Raw genomic sequence first — 21,187 nt, 5'->3', positions numbered from 1 at the left:
TGAATATAGATGGAAAGCACCCAAAAAGAGTAGGCCTAAGGCCCAATATCCACAGTCCATCGTTATATTTAAGATCATAAGTCTTAAGTCAGGTCTCAGGTTGTCTTAAGATCCTGCTAAGCCAACGAAGTGACCGTATTACATCTTGCATGCTATTCATGCTTAAAATGATCTTAAATATAAGAACTGACTATAAATATCGGCCTAAGAGTCTCCATTATGATCTGTCGGTAAAACAGAGAGCGGCGGCCGATTCGCCTAATCGACTACGTCAACGGCAATGGCGGTGCGTATCCACGGATAGAGGGCACGACGGCGGCGAGCGGCGAAGAGGCATCGCCCTAGATAACGGTAGAATCACGCAGTGGTATCGCGTTGTCTTCTCGCGAGAGAGTGTGAAAATCTAGGCGGCGGGGGTACAGGAAGGGCAGGCGGCGGCAGGAAAGAAAGAGAAAGAGAGAGAGAGAGAGAGAGAGGCGCGTCCGTCCGCGTAACAGCGTCGTCGTGTCATCGCCGTCATCGCGTCATCGTCATCGTCGTCATAGTCTTCTTCGAGGCTCGCGTTGCCCTCGTGCAAAACCTCGAACGAGAGTTGTGTGCGCGGCTACGGATCGATCGGTACGCACAGTGCCGATATCAGGCGCGCCGTGTGTGTGGTGTGTGTGTCTGTGTGTGTGTGCGAGCTACCTCGAGGTGAGACGAAGACGCGTCGCATCGAGAGAGAACCGGGTGTCGCATTTGTTAACGCTGCGACGCGAGTACCGAGCAGTACCGATCCTCGGCGGCTAGAATCGGCGTTAACCAAGCTGGCTAGTTGGCTAACGGAGCGATAGTCGATCGACAGTAAGAACGAATAACGCACAACCTATCCTCGGTTCTCCTCATGGACTCGTGACAGTAGTGCGGCGACGGAGAAGCCCAGTAGAGTAAGAGAGAGTAAGAGAGTAAGAGAGAGAGAGAGAGACAGAGTGCGCGGGTGGGCCAGGTAGCGCTACTAATTGCCGAGATCTCTCAGTCGCGTGGCGACGAGGAAGAGGCGGACGAGAGGCGCGTGTGAGACGAGGGGACAACGAGGAACGCGAGGAGGAAAGAGAGAAGAGCGTACAGGCTTGCCTCTGCGTGCGTGTGTCGATGTGTGTGCGCGCCTGAGAGCCGCCGAGCCGACTTGCGCGAGCGATAGAGACAGACCGAAAGATATAGAAACGGAGAGAAAGAGAACAGAGGAGAGAAGAATTGTCGAGTGAACCCGCAAGATATTGTGTTTTCTGCGAGCGAGGAGCGTGGGGCATTCAGGAGGCACGAGAGGTAAGGATACGACACGGGATGTGAGCGCGGCTTCTAAAAAAAGAATTCCTCTTCCTCCCCTCCTCTTCCCTCTGGCGAGAAGGCGCCGTGCTCGCGCGTACGCCGTGGCGTGGCACGCCGAACCGACCGGAAATCGTTCACGACGGCAGCGACGGCAGCGGCCGCCTGCGCCTTCGCGGGGTATCAAAATCGGTATGCTAATTTCGGATTCGTCTCTTTTTTCTCTCCCCTCCCCTCCCCTCCCCCTCCTCCTCCTTTCTTCCTCTTCTCGGTACCGCGAGCGTGTGGAAATGCCGGGATCGCGCTCGTTTCGGAATCTGTGGAAGTGCGCAGACGAAGTCCGTGGAATCGGTTTCGTGTGTCTGCGTCACCGGCGGAATCGGTACGGCCGAGCGTCACGCCGCCGCGCCGCGCCGCGCCGGTCTGGTCGCCGGTCGCGCCGGATCTGTCGTTTTTCTCGCTCTCGGCTCTCGCGAGTCGGCTTCGAGGAAGGAAACCTCGAGGGAAACGGGCGTTGTTTCTCCCTTTCGCGCGCGTTATCTCCTCGTAATTTTTCCCAAGTATGTGAGAGCGAACGAGCGGAGCGAGATCGTCTGATTCGCTTTCCTCTCGCTCTACACCGGGTGACTAGCGTTTCCTCTTACGGTCACGGCCCACCCGAGCCGCTCGAGATATACACGCGCCTCGATGATTTTAAGCGCGGATTTTTTCACGTCGTTTTTTTTTTTTTTTTTCACGGTTTTTTCGGGGAGAAACACCAGGCGGAATTAACACCGGGTGGTAGTTTAGACCGATCCTCCGTCTCTCCCTCCGGTTCGTTTTCCCGCGCACTCTCGCACGCGGATATACCGGGGGAAATGCGGTTGCACCGTAATTGGTTGCTAACGAGCATTTGTAGGAAATATCTCGTTGTGGCTTTCTGCGTGACTAATACGATGAAGAAATAAATCGCGCGGAGGTAGCTCGCCAAAGGAGACAAAGGCGAGGTTCTTTTCGGCCGTAGTTCCTTGCACTCTCTCTCGGTGTTTAAAATAAAATAGACGCGCACTCTCTCACGAGGGTTTGACGAGGGGAGAAAGAGGAAACGAGAGTGATCGTACAGTAACGTAGAAAGATATAGTCGGGAAGAGAAAAGTAGTGAAATTAAGTGCGATTAAGTCAATCCTTTCCTCGTCTACGTTCCTCTACCTATTCTTTCCTTCTTCCTCTTTTTATTTATGCATTTTTCCGCAGCCGAAAATTAGATAAATTCATTAAAGTCATTTTTCTATTTGCTAATTGTTAAGCTTGCTCATTTGAAAAATTTGATTAGGATCATAAAGAATCATTTCTTTGTTGATGTAACTTATACGAGTTGCAGAGTCTTTTAAATCTGAGCGTTGACACGAATCCCGTTAATTTAAGCCCGTAACGCGAGGACGGGGGAAAAGAATAGGGATTAATTATTTTAATATCGTGCAGAATAGGGAGAGAGCCGAAGGAACACGAAGGAATCGACACATTACAGAAAAATTTACTTTCCTACAATTTTTAAAGTTCCATCTCGTTTTTCCTTCTAGAAGAGAAAAAAATACACAATAATCGTTTTTCTGTTTAAACATATTGATCTTCTGATATCCGTTTCTATCTATGTAAACTTTTATTTCGATCTAATTTACTCTTTATCTTTTTTTAATTCTTAAACAAAAAGACAAGATTAAACGAAAAAAATAAGTTAGACCAAGATTAAAGTTAATTTACATTGATAAAAATGGACATGGAACGTTTAAGTCGAATTTGAGGATAGAAGCTATCGTCGTTTTTAATCATTTTTAATCTACTCATAATTACTCTAGCTACTTTTTAAAATATATTTTTACCAAAAGTAAAGTCTAAGTGAAAATGTAAATTAAAACTATGTATTATTAAAAAAGAGTTTTAATTTACTTTAGATATTTTATAATTTGCGATAGATTTCTACGTATATTTTTATGCACTTTATGAATTATGAATATATTTTTATACTGTTTATATATGAAGAACAGCTAAGGAATCACAATACGCACGTGTGCAAAAAATTAAATGCATATAGAATTAAAATTCCATCTGTGCATTCTGATATGAATGATTGTTTAAGACAAGGACAAGGAGAGATAAAGAGGGATAAAGATAAAGATTGCTCTGCAAAGCTTTAAAGCTTCCAATCTTAAAGATCATTTTTATTTATATTTTAGTTATACTCAAAGATAATCTTGCGATTAGTCCGTGGCCTTTTCAACGAAGATCACGGAGAAACCATGGCGTGTTCTAATCTGTAGTCGACTCACGTGAGTCACCGGCGACGCGCAGGAAGTGGCTTCTGAGAAGAAAGATGGCAAGAATGTCGTCTACTCGACATAATGCTGATCGAGTATATATTCTTACAATTTCGAGAAATTTACTTACACATCCGCCGGAAGAAGAAATATCTGTTATTTGTTCATCTTCTTGGCAGGATGGAAAAAGGACAAGTACTTATGACAGACGTAGTTGCGAATAATCAAATGTCGAGAGATATCGTATTCTGAAAATTTGCATCTCGAAGTTGCGGATTTTCGCGGATCTATAAGAAATATCTATCTCGAAAACGTACGCGTCACGAGCGATATTTCTCCCGTGAACGGACGATATAAAAGTTTTGACGACGAGAAAACGTGAATTCAATTTGAATGCGGTTTCTGCGCTTCGGATATAACCGCGGTAATGCCTCGTAAGATCCGCGTTTTGCAACTCGGTATGTATACGCGTTCTCCGATTTTACTTTTGTTTTTTTTACTCGCGCGAGAGCGCCGCGTTATTTGCGACTTGGTGAGCCGCAAATGACGTTAGAGAGCACGTTGAAACGCGAAATGTATATCACGTTAAACGCACGCGAAACGTGTCTTTGTTACCACCATCGTTATCCCACGCGGGATAAATCACTCTAAGCGTGATTCTGAAACAGCTTTTGTAGATCTCTGTAGATCTCGCGAAAGCTTTTAAGAACGCGAAATTGCGGAGGAGGGAGAGGGCGCGGAAATACGTCGATAATAATTTTCGATCCTCCCCCCCTCCCCTCCCCCGCCTCCCCTCTCCTCAACGCGTTTGACGCGTTGTTAATCGACACGTGTGTGCGTCAACGTGAACACTAGAGAAAGACCAGACACACAGAGCGCATCGCGATATCGTGTGGTAAAAAAAACGATAAAGTTTTATTTAAGCGATAACTTGCCAACAACGAACCGTTCCATCCTTGAGAGCCGAGGCAAGAAATCTCGCTACGCGTTGTTTGATCGATGGTTACGAACGGATTATAAAGATTGATGCGACTTGGCTCCCACAATGGAATGTTCGATATTTTTCTCCCGCAATGCTGTTCGTTTCATTTTCCGGAATTTCATTGCCGGAAAAATGGATTAAACGTATGGGCACGTGTCTCTTTGTTAGAAAAGAGTAAGGATGATTTGGGATTGATTTATAATGCATTAATACAATACCGATTCGATTCGATTGGTGCCGGTGGTGTCTAGGATCCTGCCAACGAAGATAGATAAGTAATGAGTAAAATAGTAATAACGACGAGCGAATCGATGAACACGCCGTGTTGGTCGCGTCTCGTAATCCGTATCCGACTACAATTTATAAGAGAATGGAGGTTTCTTTTTTTAAATAAAGGGGCTTAAGCACCCCTTTTCCTCCTTTGCTTGTAAAGCCCCTTCGATCAACCAGCTTCCCCAGCTGCGTCTTCTCGCTCCCCGCACACGCTTGTTTCACGCTCTTCACAACGCTCGCCATTTCCGCTAATCTCCTGGAAACTCGTTAAGCCTATTCAATTTACCGTAATCGTTCATTCGTTTGTGACAATTTGATTTTCGTCGGATGAGATTTTACACGCGAGCTGGTCGACATGCCGGATCGTCGGAATTAACGCGGTCCGTGAGCAGGTTACGCGAGAAATAAAATCCTTCCGGTTGGAAAAAAAAGGGGGGGAAAAAAAATGCAGGATTGTTCGGAATTTCTCATCGTCGACACCCGCTGCAGCTTTTTTCTCTGAAAATCTACGCGCCGAGAAAGAGAGAAAGAGAGAGAGAGAGAGAAAGAGCCGAGCTCGTCGTCGCGATAAATCGCACCGTAAACATTTCCATTGATAAACAGCTCGAAGCCGAGCAACTGCAGTCGCGACTGCGTAAATTCGCAACTACAAACGATCGACGGCTGTTGAACAGGTACAGTTGTATAGTGACTCGACTGTGAAAATGATATTCTACTCGACTTTGAACTCGATAGTGCCCGACTTACTCGTCTCGTCTTCGAAATAGCAACTCGGCTGGCTCTCCCATATCGTGTAAATACCGCCTCATGCCGGTATCGAGCTATTTTGAGATAAAGTTTTCGTGCCTCTTGCAGGAAAGGAATAGTCTGCCGAAGCATAAAATAAATTGCTAAAGCGTATAATTAAATATTTCAGCAAAACCGTTCTTTTCTTGCGATAAATTTGTATTGTACTTTTGCGTTTTTTTTTTTTCTGGGAAAAAAAATCGGTCTTGAAACACATTGAATTTTATAAATACGAATCCACTTAAAAAGAGTCATTCGATTAAATATATAAATTTATTCAATTTATCAATTCAAATTTCTATATTTGTGATGTAATAATAAATATTTTAAAAGAGCATACTCGTCGATAATATTACCTTGGAAAGAATGTTAGGGGGATGACGTTTATAATTTCCATGAAATGTGTAACGTGAACGTTTCACTGCGAAGCTTAATAAGGACTCTCTGAGGGTTACACACCATAAGGTTTACGAACCCCATGACTCATTGCGTGACACGCAATGATGCGGACTATGGAAACCTTTTTTATTCCACCGATGAGGCGTCACAGTGTTTCTCGTTCCCTCGACTCTCTTCCATGTATTTTTAGCATTAACTGTTAAAATTAGTATAACAAGTCTTTAATTAATTATAATAAACCTTTAATTAATAAGCGTTTAATAATCCTACATTAGATATACAAATTAAAAAAAAAAAAAAACTGATAAAAAAACCTTCGTGTTTTTTAATGTTGGCTAACATATGTGATGAGAAAAATATTATATAAATTTTTTATATTATATATTAAAATTAATATATTATAAAATACAAAAATAACGTTTTAATATTTGATACACATATGCATGTAATAATCTCACAATATATCCACAGTTCGTATCATGAGAATCGGTTAAGACCAGCGATTATTAACCGTTAAGCACTTTTTTTTATAATCTCCATTCTCGCAGATTTGTAATCAGCGCGATATAAAGAATGAAAGCGGAGTAAGAGCTGCTCGTTAATTGATTGTTTCATTTCACGTCGCGTTCCCAATAAGATACAGGTAATCATTCCATTAAATAATCGCTGATTCTCATTTAGCGTTAGCGCTCACAATGTTAAGCGCGTACTTTCATATTATGCGCGTTATTATTATTATTATTATGGCGATGCATAATACGTGCCCTATATACGAGACAAAGTCGGCCTTAGGAAGGCAAGTGATTTCCTGCATTTGTCTCGCGTAGGCAGCACGTGTGATCCTACTCGTCTGATTAACATATAATGAATTCTTCAGGCACAAAATCAATGTGCACAGGCTCTCGTCTCGGCGGAAGACCCACGCAATATTATTCTGCCAATATTATTTTTCTTTTTCGATGAATTCGCGCGAGCAATTATGAATTCGAAATAGGAACTAATATTCACGAGAGATTTATATTAAGAGATTAATTTCAAGAGAAAGCATCCTCGAGGCGTCAATTAAGCAAGGATTGTTGCGAAAAAGAAAAAGATATCTCGCAAGATCTTGATCTTGATATTCGTATGGTAGTTTGCCAATTTGTATTTGCCGTAGCGTAATCGCGACGACGCCACAAAGCGCGGGACTTAATTAGCTCCCGTTTGCTAGTGCGTCAAACGGGCCGTAGATTTGTCGAAAATAAAAGTGTGCTCGTGATAATTAACGCGATCAAGTAGTGAAATTGCGAAGATAATTGGCCGCGTTAGTTGGAGCACGCGTCTGTGCGCCGTGCTTTAATGTTAACGATAACAATCACGTCTACATCTATATCTATACGTTGTACGGTTGGCGCGTTCTACACGCGGGCAACGTGGATAATTGGACGGTTTCGGGACGCAAGATGGAGAAGGACGTACGGTGCCACTATTAAAATCACGAAATTCCGAATTCCATTAATTGAGATTTATCGGGGACGTCGCAGACACGCGCTCGCGCGTGTACGTTTTTGAGATTTTACATCCCCCGCCGGAATTAATCCGGCGATTTGATGTATTTGACACCGTGCTTGTTCATCGGCGAACACGACATAGACGTCGTATGGGTTTCAGACAGCGATGTTACATGCGGTCAAATGGCAACTGACATGTTAGACATGTCTACTAGCCGCCTAATGCGGCGTCTCGTGCGATAGGAATCTGCATCGTTCTTCTCGTGCACGTGCAGAATTCTCTTCTCTTATACTGGAAAAATGTCGATAGGATTCTTTCGAACGTAGTACATCTGGTTAAATAGAATTAAAAAAAAAAAAAAAAAAAAAAAAACTCAAGTCCAGCTCAATTCAGCGGTGATATTTAAATCTGTTTTTGAACGAAACTGAGAAAGTTCACGTATATTCTGTTCTCTCGAATTGACTTCGATTTGAATTTTATTGGAGTTTAAGGTTATTTAAATTTTGAATTAAAAAAAAAAAAGTAGGTTAAGACCACCGTTCGGACAGATCCTTTTAATTTTAGCCTTCGCACTCGGAGGACGGTGCGACCTATGAAAGGAAGATTAGACAGCTACAGGAAAAGATCAATGATATCTCGCCACCTTTGTCCCCTTTGCAGTGAGAGTTTACACTATTTTTAATGATAACGGAGACGCTGCCCGTTTCCAGATTCTCGATTTATCTATAGCATCATATTAAACGACGAAGGTATTATACGAGAAAGAGACGGGCGCGCGCGCGGATAATTAGTCGGCCGCGCGATAAGGCATGCCGTGACGCTGTGACTATGATAATAAATGCCTGCTTCAACATCTCATTGTTTCGTTCCGAGTTTCTCTGTGGCGCGAGCTCAGTCGCGAATACGCCCGCCGTCACCGTCACCGTCAGCATTTACGCCGCGTCAACGACAGAAATAAAACCGGCTGGAGGGCTGGCTCTCTCGCGACCGCGTTTCGTGTGAACGCCGCTTAACTTGCGTTGCGCAACTATGCGCACGCAATTTGCTTCCTGTTAATCAAATGCGACACACACTTTCCCACAGGATTAACCCTCACGCCCGGCTCGCTAAGTACATGAGAAACGCGCGTGCGAGAAACGGGACATTAACTCCCAAATGAGATGATCCCATTGTTAATTATTTATTTGATTACTCGAATCGAGTTTCTCTTTTGTGCTCTTGAAATCTTGGGATTAGCGTGCCACGCTAATCGGAACTGTTAACGTGCAATGTCATAGCGCGTAATATGGGGCATAAATTATTGCGCGCACGTAGAAATATTCTGACATTATTAATACGGATAATTTTAAACTAACTCACTCGCAGAAACGAACAACGGCAACGCGTACACGCAATCGATTTATATTATATATATAAAACTATGTGTAGAATGTTACAAACAACGGAATATTTCGTGCGATATATTCTTCTTTTTTTGGGGGGGGGGGGAAGAATTATCGCAAAAAGTTCGTAGCTGCCCGGGAGATTCACGAACTCTATCGATCACTTCGTACTGAAAGAAAATATACCGATAGTTTTTTCACGGTGAAAATCGGCAACATAAGGATTTTATTATTCAACAGAAAACATAGAAAAGTATTACCGACTGATGTTTTTTTTTTTTTTTTTTTTTTTTTCCATCAACGTTTTTAGTTCGTAACAATTAAGACTCTCAACGTCGCTCCATTAAAGTATTACAGATTAAGGTGATATTTGAAGAAGAGAAACTTATGAAGCTTGACGCGGCTTTCACAAGTTTCTTAAGACTTCCGACGACGGGGCGAGTGCGACGGTTTCGCGCTTCATAGAACTTGGTGCTTGAATCGTTTCTAATTGTTCCTGAATTTCTATTTTACTCTGTTTTATTTGTTTTCTGTATCTCCAAATTTAAATAAGTACATTTTATATTAGAGACACCCCATAAGTAATGCCGTTTTCCTTTTCAGATTGAATAAACATTATCATTTTGTTTGCGAACGTGATTTATTATTACATAATCGTACAAGTACAAGATACCATGATATATAATCTTTCTCTCGTGAAAGATAAGATCTTTCAAGTTTTTTTGAAAAAGATAAAGTCAAGTTTGTTTCTCTGATAGAAAATATAACATGCGTCATCGATGAGCTATGCACGATTCAAAAGATGTATGTCAGTTGGAGTTGAGTGTAGACGGTATTAAATCTTTTCCCATAATTTCTTGTCGTATTTAACACGATAGTGTCCATTTGTTATGTTATTAACGATAATACATAATCTATATAATAATTAAATTTCTTGACATTTAGTGTACTTATCATAAAATTTTGAAAAAAATTATACCATTAAGAATGGAAGGCCAAAGTATAGATAACATGCATATTAGATATTTGATGCTTTACGACTTTCAAACGGACAACAATGCTACTAGTGTCACAAATACCATAAATTTCGCTGCATCCTAGTTTCTTGAATATCAGAGCATGCCAGCATTGATTTAAAAAAGATTCAAAACAATGATTTCGATCCTTCCGGTGGACCAAAATCTGAAATACTTTGCTACGAAATCATTCTCATTTTACAAGAAGGTAATAGAAAACATCATTCTTACAGAAAGATGGAAAAAGATTATCAATAATGATGGAGATTATTATTTTGTAGATTAATCTATCATCTACTAAATAAACATTAAATAAAATAAAATTTTGCATATCTATCGACATTACTTATTACTTAATCCCTAATAGTTTTAACTACAAATTTTTATATTTTTTTGTATTTTTAGATAAATATTCATTTAAAAATGTAAAAAACTTGCGGAATACGAAAGAATAAGAAATCAGCATTCAGAGTTGCTGTATTTTAAAGAGGAAAATGGGTCAAGCCGAATCTAACCCAGACAACGGAAGAAGAATATGCATTTGGCAAGCGTCCCCGCTCGTGTTCTTCGATCCGCAGATTTCAGCTTAGATGATACCATCTAGGCGCGTGCAATTCATTAATAACAGCACTCGGCGAAAATCTGTGTAGTCTAGCGTGCGTGTATCAATACGATTGATCGCAAACAGTCGATCACGGCTGCGGCAATAAAATCGTGTTTCGATGGGTTTCGAACGCAGAACGCATTTGTATGGTGAAAATTCTATAAATGTTCGACGTCGACCTACTGTAGCTGTAGTAGCTGCTCGATTGACATATCCGTGTTTATCCGATGGAGTTTAGTGCCAGTGTCCACAAACTAGCACGAATGAGCAATGCGCGAAGGAAAAGAAATTTGTTTACGGTGGTAGAGTAGGCCTTCAAGAATCGTTTGGATCTAATGCCATCCAAATATTTGTTTATCCGGATAGCGAGTAAATGTGATGTGATTTCAAATGTTTCAAATGTTTATCTCGAAATTCGAATTTTTTAAAATAATAGAACGGTACAAAAATATCGAATCCCAAATTCTCCCAAATCTTGGCTTTGAATTCAGTTTCTAAAATATGAGAATGAAAAAGTGTAGCTTAAAAAGGATATAAATTATCGAAAAATATTGTGAAAGTCATCGAACACATTTTCCTTTCCTGATATGAGTTTAAATTCAAATTTAGATTCGAATAATTTATGATTTCGGATTAAATATCTCAAATGTTCGGATTATTCCAAATAGTAGTTTTAAGTTTTTAGATCAAAACCGACTTTTGGATATCTAAATATTCAAATATTCAAATACTTAAAAATCCTAGTGAGCTTAAACAGATTAAAAAAAAAAATCAAATGATTATATAAGATAATAGCTAACGAATTAAAGATGATTATTAATGTGGTAATATTTTATGAAACATCTGTAGGCCGTAGAAAAAGAAATGTTACTTGAATTTGAATTTGTTGTTATCTATATTCTATCTCGTAAGTCTACCTTGCGTTTAAAACACACACGTTTCATCATAACGAATTCTGTATTTATAATCTGAATATATCGCAGGATTTTAACTTCCGTCATACCCGTCCTGGAATCCATCAATTAACCGGACGGGATTAGCGCCGAGATATGGAGGACAGCGAGAGACGTAAATTCAGTCGCACGTGAACCGATATGTTGAAGAAACGTTAATCGGCACGAGCGAGCAATTGGGTCATACCGCGTCCCGGCCCCCGCGATAGGCGACAGCCGTCCTCTCTCTCCCCCCCCTCCTCCGATCTGTGACGCTCGGGGGAGAGGGGCCGGAAACTGGTAGCCTAGAAACCGGAAACCGAATCTGGCAGATTGCCGGGATGCCTGCGAAGAGAAACGTGATATATATATATATATATATATATATATATATATATATATATATATATATATATTATATGCGCGCACGATCCGAACGATAATCGAACGCGATACTCTCGCGTGATAGGAGTGTGCGTGCGTCGGCCGATAGGGAATGAAATCTACGAAATAACGAGATAAAATAACGAGATAAAATACCTGCAGGTACCGCGATCGTTACCGCGGTTGCGACCCGCTTCGCTGGATATTTTAGAAGTGAGACGGCCTTTGCGATGTCAACGTCTATAAATGAAAGTGATCTTCTATATTTAGCTTCTGCTTCTGCATCGAAGATACGCTCGATCGAGAAACTCGAAGGTGCTCCACAGAGAAAAATAACGTCTTGGAAAATACTTTTCCTTAAAAGTGTGCGACGTTGCGACAAAGCCCTCGTTTACACGCACACACATCCTCGATCTGTGTGCTGTGTATATTTTAGGTCGAGATCGTTTCGCCGTAGATGAGAATTACTACAGGAATAATGTATATCGATCCTCGCGTTATTATTATTCAATAATTTGAAAATAATGTGAGAATTGTGAACGTAAAATACTCTCACATCCGAATCATCTCGACACTCGCTATGGTACATTCCGTCGTCTCGCCAATGCTAAAGTAGAGCGACAGTAGTTATTCGGGGTCCTACACGTTTGCTTCCAGAATGATCGCGCGTGCTCCCCTTTTCTCATATCGCCCGGTCGTTTGCAATCATCGTTGTGGCGATGTGCCTTTTATAGAAAGGTGCTTACCCTCCCAACTTCATAGTCCTTCTCCGCACGAAAGATTTCCCTCTCTTCGGGGGAATCACAGATCGTGTCAGGTTCGAGGGTTCGAACGACACCTCCCTCGCCGTACGTAAGATATATATAGGAAGTATAAATAGAAGAATATTGCGAGTCTTCTTATTAGTAACAGCATCTGATAAGTATTTAATACTATTTCAGAGGCACGTTTCGAGTCCTCTTCAGATTCGCTAATAACCTGGATAAATACTCGCGAATACCGTCTTATCCTCTCGTCGTCTCTCTCTCTCTCTCTCTCTCTCTCTCTCTCTCTCTCTCTCTCTCTCAATTTGGAATCCATGTCTCCGATAAGTCCGACCAGTCGTTGCGTTTGCGGCCTATCGTCCGCACGATTTGTACGCGACAATAGAATCGAATCGATAATTGCTTAAAGCAACCGTCGAACGTGCCTGTCGAACGATGATTTCATACCGCTGAACATCTTGTGCCACATAACGCCGCGTATTTCTGGAGCGAGGATAGCGTAGTGCCCACGCTATCCTTGGAAATTACGTTTAATCACGCGTGACGCAACGGAGAATTGATAACGCGCCCTCTGTGCTGTCTGTTTCGAGCACACGCGTGCCCGAAGCATCCACGGCTTTCACAGGCCAGACTGTACCGAGACCGCGAGATTGACCGCGTTTCGCGCCAATACTTTCCAAAGCTTTTTTCGTCGTCGCCCCGTGTCTTTGACGCGCTCTCTTTCTCCCGCGATCAATCTTCGGTCGCGTAACGGAAAATATCGGCCACGGTCCTTGGCGTAAGCGAGAGTAAGCGAGAAGCAGGTTTAGAAGACACGCTGGATTTTTCGCGATCAGAAGCGCGGCGAGAAGTGAGCCTGCGAGTTTTCCAAAAGTTAATCTTAAACGCGAGATCTAAAAAAAAAAAAAAAAAAAAAAAAAAAAAAAAAAAAAAAAAAAAAAGCGAGTCCCACGAATATCCGCTTTATATAATTTAAGCGCGTCGCGCCCTTAAATGGGATAAATTTATAAGTACAATTTACAGAGTCTGCTTTAGATGTGAAATATCAGAAATGAAACATAAAGAAGAATAGACGCGAAAAATAAAATGAAATCGCGGATTTTATACAGGAATAACGTTTTAGACTTTAATCGCGGTAGAACTGAAGAGTAGAGAAGAGACGGAGAATTATTAACAAGAGCTTAACTTCGCCGGCTTATTTTGTTACTCGCCCTAAACCCATGTCGGCGTCTGGCCGTGGGTGTCTCCCGCAACAACGATGATTGGTTTCGGTCGTTCCACCTTCCGAGCGAGATGCGATGCGATGCGACGCGCTTCCAACACGCGTGTGCGTGCGTAACAACACAACAACAGCGACGTACATGTCGATGACGATAGCGCTTCGCCTTCGAGGAGTAAAGACCCGGTTGAGTGAAGTGACTCGACGTCGGTAGAGGTGACCGAGTGCAATCAAGTGTATCGGGAGTCGCTGGGGCAGATAACGTATTTACAGGTCAAAGTGATTGGCGGCTCGTCGGTGTACGTGCGACACATCCCTCTCGTACCCCTGTGTGTAAAACGCACACACGGGCGTGACAGACACAGGTCCTTGCACGCGTCCGGACCGCACAACAACGGCGATTGTCTCTTGTAGCTTTCGCCGGTGTGTAGATGTCAGTTGCACGAGGGTGCATATATGCCGCGCGTTCACGCTGCAAAACACACACACACACACACACACACACACACACACACACACGTCATATGTACAACAAGGAGCTACATATATGCGGCTTTTGTTGTAACGAGTTTCGATAGTTAGATCGGTCTGGATCCCATTTAGCGAAGTACTTGCACGAACGTCTTATGGGAAATTTCGCAGGCCGCAAATCGCAATTGGTGGAAGGTCGATTTCATTTCATTTCATTTCCCGACAGATTCGTAAAAGAAATTAGGTAGACGTAAGTGAACCTGTGAGAAAGTTGAACCGAAGGCATCGAAGGCAAGCGAGATAAAAGAGCGCCTCTGTTTTTATTCGAATTTATATTTTTAAAATATTTTATGAATCTTTTCTTCATAAATTAATCTCAATTTATAGAAAGTAAAAATTGCATACTTGTTACAATCTCGTTTGTCTTTTTTTTTTTTTTTTTTTATTAAACGTACATATATATAACAATGAGCTTCAGACAGTAGGACAGAAAAAAAAACTTTGAAACTTTGAATGATGACGGAAAATTTAAATCATTTTATTAAAAATAAATGGCGTATTCGAAAAATGATGCAACTGCAGTATTCATTTTCGCAAGTTATGTTTTCTGACGGGTGTGACACGTTATAAGAACGAGGAGAGCCTCGCTTTCTAATTCTTACATTTAGCGAGTTTAATTGTCACAGACTGACATCTCCTGACAGTAATATGCTTAATTAAAGTCAAAGACGAAGGTTGACCAAAGTTCATTCGACCAGCTTCTAGCGTAAGAATATATATTCGAAGAACTTTATACGTATCTCGAAGTTGAGTATATCACAAAGTGGATGTTCAGTAACGCTCGAAAAAAAAACGCGTGAAAAAAATTTAATGTTTAGAGGAGAAAAAAATGTCTCTTTAAATTTGGCAGGATTACAAGATCGAGAATTCACAAGTCGACGGGAACTTTTGCAGTAAATATAAAATGCATCTCGCAATGTCAAATATAAAGATTATTTTTCTGTCTACTTTTTTATCTATTTTTTTTTGTCTACATTTTATTTTATCTATTTATTTATTTTGATATTTTTAAGGAATTAGATCGAATTCTTTTGACATTACCTAATGTACAGGAACAAAAACACATATTCCTGCTTAGAATCGTATATTTTATTGACATTCGAAGATTCTTTTGAGTTTTGAAAATAAAAAATTGTTCTTTCATTATTTGCTTTAGTCGCGAAGAGTTCAATTAAGTTTTCTATCTAAATTAAATCTATCGCAACTCTTTAGAATCCATAAACGTTTTTAAACTAGATCAAAGCTACGAATAAAATTTTAATTTCAGTTTACGTTTCAATTTCTACGAGATGCAATCTCTACTGTTAGATTATCTCGCACACGGAGAGAGAGTTCGAGTATCTTTAACGAAAGCCCGGCACCGTGGTTACCCTTCTTATCCCTTGAGGGAAATGAATAGGCGCGAGACCAAGGCAAGCCACCCTTTTTCGCATGTACATGTGCTTTGGGAACCCTTGGATCTCTCTATCAACGAGCCTTAAATCTCGGATGGAAGGTGCGATGGAAATTTACAGTGATATCCGCACTGTCCCACGCTAAAGTCTAATAACTAGGTCAGGGGAGTGTTGGCGAGCTTTCCCTTTATCTGTGTCTCTAGATGTACGTGTATGTGTGCGCGTTTGTGTGCGATATTTTTTTCGGTCCGTAGAGACATATTGGAGTAAAGCCAAAAGTTCGATCCGCTTCGGTCCCTCCCTCTCGAGTGTCAACTTGTTGCCTACTACATCCCTGTATTTTTGCATCCCCCTCTTTATTCACGGCACACTTAATTGCATCATATGGTGGTTTCATATTGTAACGAAATTGCATACTCTAAATACATTATTATAACGAACACGCTACAAACACGCAATGTGTGCCTCGCCCATGTGCCACCATTTCTGCGAAATATCTCGGTCGATGTTACCCTGCGATATCGGCACGTCGTGTTATTATATAGGTACTGTTTGGTCTTTGTTAATAAACTTGTAGAACAACGCCGCCGCAAGCTGCCTGGAGAATGGAGAAAAGTTGGTGAAAAATTAAACACAGTCTGGATACACCATGGGAAGCAAGAAAAATTGTGGGAAAAAACACTTGAGAGGTACATCTCGAGAAAGATACGCTCGTAAAAGATAACGAAGTTATTTCCTGCCGTCCGTGTTCTTTCCTATGAGATCTCATTTTTGCTCACAGTGTGTCCGTTTTCCTTGAAACGTTACAATCGTAGCTAAGTCCCGGTCTATAAAGATCAGAAAAAAGGAGGAACCTCGTTCAGAAAAAATGTGGAGGAACTTGGAATTCTATTCATACAAGAATCTTTCTCTCCCCTTCCTTCTCCTCCCCTTCATTCTTGAAAAAAATTTTTGAGGAAACGATATTTGAAGTCTGTGCTACGTCCGCAGTGACGTATGACTTTGTTCGTTCGAAGGTAGATAATAACTTTGCGATAATTCTGCCAAATGTCATTTCGGCGAATTATTAATTTACGATCAGTTCGATCGGAAGGTATATAATAATATCTCGTACAAAGTTATTTAGAAGCGCGTTGGTGGTATCCCCACCCCAACAATATTAAATATTCATGAAACATCGCCGCTTATTCGTTACCGACCAACAAAATTTAATTTCTTTTTATAGAATAAATAATGGCAAATAAATAAATGAAGTCGATTAATTTCAAAATGCATTTGACGTGCATCAAGATATAATAATAATAAGAGACGAATAAAAGTGCGATGTAGTAGATGCAAGAAATAATTAGGAAATGTTATTGGAAATAATAACTGAAGCTACAGCTGATTAGTTGGATAATTAAATTACAATCACAATTTGAACGAAAAATCAAGTGACTAGTAATTAATATTATTCACTAATAATGCGTAACATATAATCGTTACATATGGAACATAATACGGAATATAATAGATATATTATTCACAATAGATACAATAATAATAATAGCTATTATATGAGAATAGAATATCAGAAATATTTAATAAGACAGAATCTTTGTTTATATCTGTGTGATGTGTAATGCTTATATATAATAATCTTTATATATATATATATATATATATATATATATATATATATAAATTTAAGATATAATTATGTCACTACACGTCATCATTTTTAACGAATTTGAAACATAGATTCAGAGCCAAAATTAAGTCTTTTCCTTTTTAATAAATCAATAAATTAATGATACCATTGACCTTCTTCCTTTCGCAAGAAATTATTGCGAAAAATATCTCACCAAGATACAAATTTGAATCTTTCGATTATTCAGAACAGGTGCTTACCAATTCGATTACTGAAACAAAATACTTCTGTGATATAAGCAATCAAAAAGTAACAAATATCAAGTAAAATCTTCTTGAATTGTTCGAAATTATTAAAATAGAAACAGACTTAACGATTTTTCGGATCCTCGCGATGCTTCCAAAGATGTAAGAATATATCGTTGCAAAATTTTCTTCGCATTGTATTATAGTAGCGTCACGCCTCCGAGGCAACTTTATCAAACGCTATAATGTGCTGACGAAAGTCCGAGAGTAGCGGCTTTCATTGTACAGGTCCATTCATAAAGGTAAAATCAATGACGGATTGGCGCAAAGAATTCCATAGTCGTTGATTGGCCGCGACGCGTCGCCATGATGCCACCGCTGGCCAATCGGCGTATCGTTCGCGGCATTCGCGTTTTCCTCTTGTTCTGCCTTTCGTCGCGCGATACCGCGTCGAAACAACCGCGCTTCGCCGAAGCAAAACATGACTGGGAGTAGCGCGTGACTTTGTCGAGCGTACCGCGTACCGGTACTTGCTTTCTCGTGAAACAATTAACTATACCGCTTCCGTTTCCGGATGCCAGAATTTTGTGCGATAGCACCAACCTTTCAGCTTTAGGAAATCTTTTAGGATAGCCAGCCTAAAAAAGAAATTTATTTTACGAGAGACTGCACAAAGTTGAGTGTAGAAAAAAATAAATTATGCATCCCGAAATGCAATAAAATTAAGAGAATTTACATTTCTCCCAAATATTTAATATATTTTGTCAAGTTTTTTAAATATCAACATCAAATGTTTATTCGTAGTTTTTTTTTTTTTTTTTTTTTTTTTCTAACGAAGTTGAATTCTTGGAGGAGATATAAATGTGATATTAGCAATTATAAAAGTTATTATATGCTCGCACACGGAAGAACGTGATATCTTTTTTTTTTTTCATATAAAACATGGTAATCTTGTAATTTACAATAGTTACATACGTGTACACGACATCAGCTTTACTTCGCATAAGGTCATATGTATATAAAACGCGTAAAAAGCATTGAGTCATAAAGGCTGAGTCGTCCGCGGGAAGGTGTGTCATTAAAATGAACCCATTATGTGTTGTGTTGTTCGCGCTACTTCTAATCGAATGATCGCGCATTGTTGTTTCAGGTCCCCAGATCTCACTGAGAGCAAACCGAGGCAAAACGTGGCGGATTCGGTGACCCCTCGACTGTGATCAGGCCCATAGGCAGTAGGTAGGGCAAAGAGATGCGCGAATATAAAATAGTGGTACTGGGCAGTGGAGGTGTAGGCAAGTCCGCCCTCACTGTCCAGTTCGTACAAGAGATCTTCGTAGAGAAGTACGACCCGACGATCGAGGACAGTTATCGCAAGCAAGTCGAGGTCGACGGTCAACAATGTATGTTAGAAATTCTAGACACAGCCGGCACAGTAAGTGAAGTAACCTGTCTCCCATAACTTGTCTCTGTTAGTTTTTCATTTCGAATAAGCAAAAAATATCATCGTTAAATTCGACGTTAAATTCGATTATATTTTTGCCCGAGTGTTAGTCTTGTTCTTCTGTTTCTCTTTCCTATTTCAACTTTTTATTCATGCTGCGTCAACAAATGTCTTCAATGAAATAACACAAAAAGTTTTTTAATAATCTTTTAATTTATCGCGTTTGTCTTTTAGAAAGTATTTTCTTTCGTTTTTTCACGATTACACTATGGAATTGCATTTTGAATGAACATTTCTTGTTCCGTTTACAGGAACAATTCACAGCCATGAGGGACCTTTATATGAAAAATGGACAGGGCTTCGTATTAGTGTATTCGATAACAGCACAATCAACTTTCAACGACCTGCAAGACCTCAGAGAACAAATCCTGCGAGTAAAGGACACAGATGATGTGCCGATGGTGCTAGTAGGTAACAAGTGCGACCTGGAGGACGAGAGGGTAGTAGGAAAGGATCAGGGTGTCAATCTTGCCCGGCAATTCAATTGTGTGTTTATGGAGACCTCTGCCAAAGCTAAAATTAACGTTCGCGATGTGAGTTGATGTCAATTTCATTTATTTTGATTTGAATAGCATTTTATGATTGTATTTTATAATTTCGTCGCTCAATATCTTCTAATAAAAATAATTAATTAACTAGCGATGCTTTGTACAATATTAATAATCGAATTTTAACGATGAGTGATATATCTCTGATAGAGTATAAATAATTGTTAATAATATCATATTTGATTTTCAGATTTTCTATGACCTGGTGCGGCAAATAAATAAGAAATCGCCAGAAAAGAAGATGAAGCAGAAGAAGAAATCGCTGTGCCTACTTTTGTAAGGTAGATATGGTGGAGCCCATATTCTCCTACATGAAAATCCAAGGATACCAATGGATTTAAAAAAAAAAAAAAAAAAAGACCGGAGCGGTTATAAAACAAGAAAGATACTAATGACAAAAGAGGAGAAGGGGGCTGACGGAATATTAGGCAACAGTAGAATGGGTGTCTACGATACTGAAATCCGAACGGTTGTAAAACGGTGGTAGAGAGACGGGAGAATAAGGGCATATAAGGGCATAAGGTAACGCAGCGAAATGAAGAACGAAGAAATACATGGAAGGGAACGCAGCGATAAGCAGAAGGAAATATTGTATATAACATTGGTTCCGGGGTGGCTCGTGTGCACGCGCAAGCAATGGCGCGCAAAGTAGGATACCCCGCAGCATTGGTTATCACTGTAGGAGTTTTGCATGAATAAATGAAAAAGGAAGAAATGATTAATTAATATTATATATTTAAGAGAAAGGAAGAGATAAGAAAAAAAAGAAACGTTTGTGGACGTGCGTGTGCGCAGGCCACCAGCCCCCATGCATCGCGCTCTCGCCGCGCACCTCTCTCTCTTATATAATATAATAATTATACATAGATGGTACTTGAACATGATTATTGCTATTATTATTAATATTAATTAATTATTATCGGATCATCAAAATATTCATAAGTTATCAAACTCTGTTTGTTTCTCAAACAAAGTATGTTTTTCTATATCTCTCCGTATTAAGGCAAATAATAAAAAAAAAATCAGTGAATGTTAAAAAAAGGGCCCAAGTTTCCTACTCTTGTAATACAACCTGGATTTCATTTTATTTCATTCCGAGCCCCCTTTGTCTCGTTTGTGAACCATGTTTTGCCGCCATGTTTCGCGTGATTAGCCTGTAGATAATTTTTTTTCTTGTTTCGTATAATCTACATCAAGTAACATGTAAGATAATAAGAACGGAATAAAATAACTTTGTGATAACATGCAATGTAATTGAGATATCAAAACGAATGTAGGAAAATTTAATACAACTATATCGCAATAGATACAGATGTACGAGAGTGCGAGAATTAAATGCTCTCAATTAAATGCGTATATTATGAAACATAATTATCGCGAATACGTACGTAAAATCTATTTGCACAAGAAAATGCAAATTTCACGTATTCTACAAGATTAACAAGATTGTTACTGCGTTTGCTTCTGAAAAGTAGAATGTGGGAAGAGATCTTATAAAATTGCAAAA

At 40.1% G+C, this 21,187-nt stretch overlaps 1 protein-coding gene across 1 annotated transcript; it reads left to right on the top strand.

The window, feature by feature from the left end:
* The first annotated feature begins 301 nt into the window (after window positions 1-301).
* Window positions 302-20,721, top strand: Rap1 (RAS oncogene family member Rap1). Its single transcript, XM_011645647.3, has 4 exons — window positions 302-1,305; window positions 18,782-19,063; window positions 19,384-19,665; window positions 19,871-20,721. The coding sequence occupies exons 2-4, from the start codon at window positions 18,881-18,883 to the stop codon at window positions 19,958-19,960; spliced, it is 555 nt and encodes a 184-aa protein (XP_011643949.1). The 5' UTR covers window positions 302-1,305; window positions 18,782-18,880; the 3' UTR covers window positions 19,961-20,721.
* Window positions 20,722-21,187: the final 466 nt, after the last annotated feature.

This window comes from Pogonomyrmex barbatus, unplaced genomic scaffold, assembly GCF_055798465.1.
Source record: "Pogonomyrmex barbatus isolate J1 unplaced genomic scaffold, ASM5579846v1 scaffold16, whole genome shotgun sequence".
Lineage (NCBI taxonomy): Eukaryota > Metazoa > Arthropoda > Insecta > Hymenoptera > Formicidae > Pogonomyrmex > Pogonomyrmex barbatus.
The sequence above is the reverse complement of the archived record's forward strand: the minus strand, read 5'-3'. Positions and strand labels throughout refer to the sequence as shown.

What these genes read in the sequence shown, in the direction of transcription:
- Rap1 (XM_011645647.3), top strand. Translation starts at nt 18,881, where the DNA reads ATGCGCGAATATAAAATAGTGGTACTGGGCAGTGGAGGTGTAGGCAAG. An exon ending in TTCTAGACACAGCCGGCACA is followed by an intron (nt 19,064 to 19,383) that starts GTAAGTGAAGTA and finishes TTCCGTTTACAG; the next exon opens with GAACAATTCACAGCCATGAG. An exon ending in CTAAAATTAACGTTCGCGAT is followed by an intron (nt 19,666 to 19,870) that starts GTGAGTTGATGT and finishes TTTGATTTTCAG; the next exon opens with ATTTTCTATGACCTGGTGCG.